This window comes from Rhamphochromis sp. 'chilingali' (genome assembly GCF_963969265.1).
Source record: "Rhamphochromis sp. 'chilingali' genome assembly, chromosome: 2".
Lineage (NCBI taxonomy): Eukaryota > Metazoa > Chordata > Actinopteri > Cichliformes > Cichlidae > Rhamphochromis > Rhamphochromis sp. 'chilingali'.
In genome coordinates this window covers 18,563,186-18,569,298 of record NC_137930.1, presented here as the reverse complement: position 1 = coordinate 18,569,298, position 6,113 = coordinate 18,563,186, and the positions used below count along the sequence as shown (strand labels likewise).

General features: G+C 41.2%; 1 protein-coding gene across 1 annotated transcript in view; it reads right to left on the bottom strand.

Moving 5' to 3' along the window:
* Nucleotides 1–6,113, bottom strand: part of kcnt1a (potassium sodium-activated channel subfamily T member 1a) — a 37,316-nt gene continuing 31,203 nt past the window's right edge. The window contains exons 20-30 of the mRNA XM_080874560.1: nucleotides 5,878–6,050; nucleotides 4,582–4,653; nucleotides 4,342–4,476; nucleotides 4,109–4,220; nucleotides 3,917–4,018; nucleotides 3,549–3,632; nucleotides 3,327–3,455; nucleotides 2,806–3,100; nucleotides 2,667–2,729; nucleotides 2,500–2,584; nucleotides 1–243 (exon numbers count right to left, since the gene is read on the bottom strand). Of these exons, the coding sequence (XP_080730686.1) occupies nucleotides 126–243; nucleotides 2,500–2,584; nucleotides 2,667–2,729; nucleotides 2,806–3,100; nucleotides 3,327–3,455; nucleotides 3,549–3,632; nucleotides 3,917–4,018; nucleotides 4,109–4,220; nucleotides 4,342–4,476; nucleotides 4,582–4,653; nucleotides 5,878–6,050 (1,368 nt within the window). The 3' untranslated portion in view covers nucleotides 1–125. The remainder of the gene's footprint in view (nucleotides 244–2,499; nucleotides 2,585–2,666; nucleotides 2,730–2,805; nucleotides 3,101–3,326; nucleotides 3,456–3,548; nucleotides 3,633–3,916; nucleotides 4,019–4,108; nucleotides 4,221–4,341; nucleotides 4,477–4,581; nucleotides 4,654–5,877; nucleotides 6,051–6,113) is intronic.

The window sequence follows — 6,113 nt, the reverse complement described above, 5'->3', positions numbered from 1 at the left end:
CTGCAGGTGCTGAAACTTTGTAGCACAAATTGTCCTCTTTCAGACTGGACCCGCATGGATGCAACGAGACCCCCACAGAAGCTGAAGCTGGGTTAATGAGTGTAGCAATAAAGGTTGGCAGGGTATCAGAGCTGGGTGTCCTCTCTGGTGTCCATGCTGGACTCGTGTCTCTCTTTCAGGCTGCTGCTGTGGACAGGGGGCTCTTCGGGGACGTGAGCCAGAGGGTCCGAACGAATCAAGTAGCTGGGTGGGAGAAAGAGAGCAGAAAGCAATGAAATGCTGATGTATCTCGCTCATTATTAAAACTGCTCCATACTCACTCAGCTCACTGAAGAATGAAAGGACCAGGACATCTTAAAGGCCTCATTGTATCATATCAACCCATTAGAGTGCTTTGCTCTAATGCTCTAGGAGTTACTGGTGGTTCCTAAGATACTTAAAAGTAAAATGGGAGGCAGATCCTTCAGCTTTCAGGCCCCTAATCTGTGGAACCAGCTTCCAGTTTGGATTCAGGAGACAGACACGCTCTCTAAATTTAAGATTATGATTAAAACTTTCCTTTTGATAATGCATATAGTTAGGGCTGAATCAGGTGACCCTGAAACCTCCCTTAGTCTCCCTTAGTTACGCTGCAACAGATCTAGAGTGCCGGGTGCTTCCCATGAGTGTTTCTTCACCACCTTTTTTCACTGTCTAAGTGTTTATACACCACTCAGTATCTAATAATTAGATATTATTCATCTCTCGCTCTCTTCCACAGCATGTCTTTTGTCATGCCCCCCTACACCTTAGCCTTAATTGGTCATGCCCTTCCCTGAGCCTGGTTCTGCCAGAGGTTTTTTCCTGTTAAAAGGGAATTTTTCCTTCCCACTGTCACCAAGTGCTTGCTCATAGGGGGTTGTCTGATTGTTGGAGTTTTTTCTCTATTATTGTAGCGTCTTTAATTTACAATTTAAAGGCAATTGAAGCAACTTACTGACATCACCTTTATTTACCCCTCTTTTATTTATATTCATAAGAGGTGTGCTTCTTGCCACCAGACAAAATTAAGTCCAGTACACTCAAAAAAATAACTCTTTGAATGAACATAAAAAATCATGGAAAGAATTTCCACGTAATTATATTGCTTTATTTTAGCATTAAGCAATTCTGTTAATCCAACTTAATGTACTTGAGTTGGACTAACTTGATTAATTAATGATGAATCAACTGTTTTACTACAGTTGAGTCCAACTTAATTTAATTGAGTTGATCCAACCAATGCAAATTACGTTAGTACAACAAAAATGCTTAATTGTGATAGAAAGCCATTTATTAATGTGGAAATCCTTTCCATGGTTATTTTACATTCATTTATAAAGTTATTTATTTTTGGAGTGTTCAACAAAGTGTAACAAAGTCTAGAGTCTTGTTAACATAAAATGTTAATGGATTTATAATAACTTGCACTCCTCTTATCTTTACCAGGGTTGCAGTGACACTGGGGCCTATCCCAGATGTGATAGGGTGGGAGTCAGAGTACTGGACAGGTCACCAGTCTATCGCAGAGAGACAGACAACCATTTGCACTCATGTTCACAGATATTTTAGAAACACCAATTAACCTAAACCTAATTTATGCATGACTTTAACTGTGGCAGGAAACCAGAGTACCCAGAAAGAACCCACTGCAAACTTGGCCAGATTGCAGATTTGAACCCAAGACCTTCTTGCTGCGAGGCAACAGTGCTAACCACTGTGCCACCGAGCTGTCAATATAGAGTTTAAAAAAATAGGGAAACTATGATTACAAGGCTTTATATAGAATTTTCTGTACGTTTTTGTCCTTTACAGGTTAAACCACAATAAATAGCTAATAGTGTGTGTATGGTTGTCTCTCTCTTCTAACCCCAGTGATTTTCCTGTGGTTTGAACTCTTGTCTGATCTTGTGAATTTTGTGAATCCAGGCAACTAACCACTCTTACTAGATTGTATCATGTCATCTCAACAAGAATAAATTAAGTTGCTGGATTTCATGCAGATCCTACATGATTTAATTACGTTCACCACAGAAACATGAAATTATTTTGTTCACATTGCAAGTTTGAATTTTGTAAACGTAACAACCACTCAATTTCATTTTTTTGAGTGTACTCTTTTCGATGTCTGCTCATTAATTGCAACATAATCTACTATAAAAACCAGCTAAGTCTTTATCTCTTTACAGCTTAGATGCCTAATAAACTGACAAAAATGTAAAGTTGTAGCATGTAAAATTAGTTAATATGCCATTTTTATGGATTTGCTCTACAAATTACATTCATTCATTAATAACATAAAAATATTGGCAATTCACTTTATTTTAATTATAGTGTGCACTAATATCTTACTGGCATTTTTTTTTCTTTTTCCCTCACCGTTGAATAATTTGATGTCATCAGACATGTAAATACATCGAAATACAACGATGTGGAGGAAGGGAAATACACAGCGCAGCAACATAAAGTAGTAAAACTTACACAACATCATTGAGCTCCAGCCTAGTGTCAGGAGATGGGTTAATAAGGACATAGGAGAGAGTATTTTGGTGATCGTTCTGTTCATCTGAAACACAAACATCACCACAGTCAAGCACAAAAGGCGATGCCATGATCAAACTGTATTTGCAGGATCATGAGTTGAATACCTTGTAGGTAACCCAGATTAACTCTGTTCATGACGTCACTGGCTGTCAGATTTGTCAGGTCATCTACAGGTACACAAACAGCAGTTAGATTAAAAACAATTAAATACCGAGCTGTCGGTTTTCTCGTGTCTATCATTACCATATCCAGATGTGGGGAGGCCCAGGTGCCTCATGCGGTTGCGGACCAGTTCTGACAGCTCTTCCCTCTCAGAGCGCCTGTAGAGGTTGAGGCGCTGCTGGGCAATGCGCTGGGCGTTTTCTTTGTTCGAATCCCGGCTCGCCCCCTGCCACCGCACACTTTTCTTACTCAGACGCCGAGCCCACTGCATGCTCTTCTTCCTCAACAGGGGGTGATCGGATGGGTCGTTGTTGCGAGACTCGTCCCCCTTATCCTTTGTGTCCTCGCAGTCATCAACGCTGACTGACACCTGCGACTAAGGTGGCGAGACAATAAGTTACATTTACACATCTTTAAAGAAGGGAGGCTGACCATAATTCATTGAGGTAAATCATTTTCTTCTGTTTTTAGTTTTTGCTCAAGCACCAAAATGAGATCTCAATGGAAATACATCACTGCATACATTCATTTGTTTTTTGTGTATTTAATAAATAAGTTCTTGGACTGGAGATTGATAGCCTGACATCTTGCTTAGATCTCACCTCAGAAGTGCAGAAAATGTGTGACTCAGTTCGATAGATCCCAATAGGAATTTCAGCACTAGAGGAGCAGAGCTTCTGGAACAGTCTCCCGTAAGTGCCAATCCACAGATCCTCCTCTTTCACTTTCATCTAGAACAGCACATGATAGCATATGCTATTAGGGCATATGGGCTGCACTGTGCTTCTTTCTTTTCATTAATTCTGTTCTTCTGTCACACTCACAGCACACAGGTATCCTGATCCTGGGGTGGTATCCAGCCCCAGCAGCAGTCTTGCAATAAGGATCATGTAGTCCTTCACAAAAGACTAACAAAGAATAGCAGAAGATTACTTGTATCGCTTCATACATACACATACACATAGCCATGACAGCTATAAATGCAATAGAAAAAAAAAAAGGGAAACCTTTTAATCAGTCACTGAACACAAGAGGGCACTTGTGCTTTATGATGGTAACACTGCTCACCATCTTCAGGTGATGCTGTTTTTCTGCTGCTATGAGCCATCATTCAGACATTACTCATTTCTTTCACCTAGTGTTAAAAAAGAGTCACCTCAGACTACGCGTTTCGCTGCAAGTGTGTACCAACCTGGTAGAGCAGGGTGTCCAGCATGCTGATACTGAAGACTCTGCCCGCAGCGAAGGGTAGGCGAAACATGAAGGCCAAGTTGGAGCCTTTGTCACGCTCCTTCTGTGGGGGAGAGACAGGACACACATAAAGCAAAGCATCTGTAAAGGCCTACAGGGCAACTAACCGTAAGCTCCCTCATGCTGTTTTTACCTTTTCCAACTTAGAGAGAGAGTATGAGTAGCAGTCCTTCGCTCTGAACTGCATGAATCTCATGTTGGATGGGTGAGTAAGCTCTGTGATTATACTGAGACTGGGAAACAACCTTGAGTGGGAGAAAGTGATAGAAAAAAAAAGAGGAATTAGAAGCTCAGGCATCATTTCATAACAAACTGACTGCGGTTCATGAATAATATATGAACGACTGGAAAAAATGCTCACTTTACCTGAACATTGTCTGCACGTTGACAATAGTTTTGGCATCGGCCATGTAATCTTCCTCGGCGCTCATGGTGCTCTCTTTATCCACAACGACCAGGTTATCGGCGTAGATGATCCCACACTGGAGCAGGCTGTCCAGACTGAAATATACACACACAATAAAAAAGCAGAATATAACATAAAAAAGTAAATGTAATAAATATCAAAACTGAAAATGAAAGCAGAAAATTATGTGACATTCTCACTTGTCTATGGATCCAGCCATGTAGTAGACCATTGGGAAACAGCAGATGGCCTCCAAGAAGTGATTATCAGGCCTGAGGGAAGTATATATGGTGCATTTAGCTTCCATGAACCTTATTACATGAATATATAACAGATTTTAAAGAGATAAGTGTATCATTCAAACATAGAAAAGTTGTAGCCCAAGCTTCCTTTCTCTGAAAACATGTTGGCTTCCTCTTGTACTTTTTAAATATTTTGCTGTGTGTAGCCACACTTCTGATATTATGTAAATATAGTGTTACTAATGATGTTTATCTTTCTGTCTTATGTAAAGAGTGTTGAACTGCTGCACTGTTAAAAAGAGCTACACAAAAAGTGAATAGTATTTCTTGTAGACATGCCATTTCTTGTCATTTTGTTTAATGTGCAGCGATGAATTATAACAACATGAGATGGGCCAAATTTGAAATATTGAGCATTTGATCATTCAAATCTCAGCTGGCAAAATGAAATAGCCCTGACGTCTCCTCAAAAAAAGAAGACAAACATAAAATAAAGTCTATTAAAGTAGAAAGCATTAAGATTTTTGACTATAGTAGCTGCTATGCTCTTATAATATGTGCAACAGTGAGCACAAGTTCCCCAAAGCACTTAAATGGTAGCTTTAATTCCCTGTTAGTGGCTTCAGGCTGAGGGATGAGTCCACTCAGAGAGATTTAGCTGCTGACAGAACGTCACTGCATATGCATCTGCCCAGTCCTGCTGACTAGAGACCCAAGGCTGTCGTAAATGCGTGGGTGTTTGTATTTGTATGCGTGCGACACCAATAGGAAGAGAGAAAGAGAGAGCGCCGCATGAACGGAGAGTTATTGTTATCTGTCTGTTTCCATGAGAGTCCTGAGAGCTGGCATGTGGGGGCTGAAAGGGACACATCAGGGCTGTGGATGAAAGCCTGCGTAGTGCTCTCCAAAGAAATCATTTTCTCCATCTTTTCCTCCCCTTGTAGCAATCTAAATCATTCAGGTTCAAGGCAAAGCAAGTTACCATGGTGACCGTCTGGAGGTACAGAGAGCAGTGTTTTTATTTTCTTTGTCACTCAAAACACACCGTCACTGCAAGCGGTACAGCACTAACCTAACATCAGGGCTGACAATGGAGTCCCGCCTCCACAGCCATGTCCTAAGTGCTCGGCTGACGCAGGCTTTTAACATACATAATGTTTCCCGGTGTGAAACGGTGAAGGATGGAGTGAAGGGAGAAGAAAGGGACAGTGTGCGTGTGGCAGGCGTGTGTGCGCGCCGCGAGGGCGAACTCACGGGTTATCCAACAGCAAGACAATAGGGTTGAGTTCTTTCCTGGGTCTGTAATAGGCTCTGAGAGGCACTATGAAGTTATAGAGACCGTTCCCTGCTGTTTCGGCTGAAACGATTATGAGCTTGTTTTTAAACCCGTACGCTTTGGCATCCTCGAAGCTGTTGTGCCTGCACCCCTGCAAAGACAGAAAAAACTCAGAAACATGGAGGTATTTCAGGATTGCTTTTATGAAGTGAAG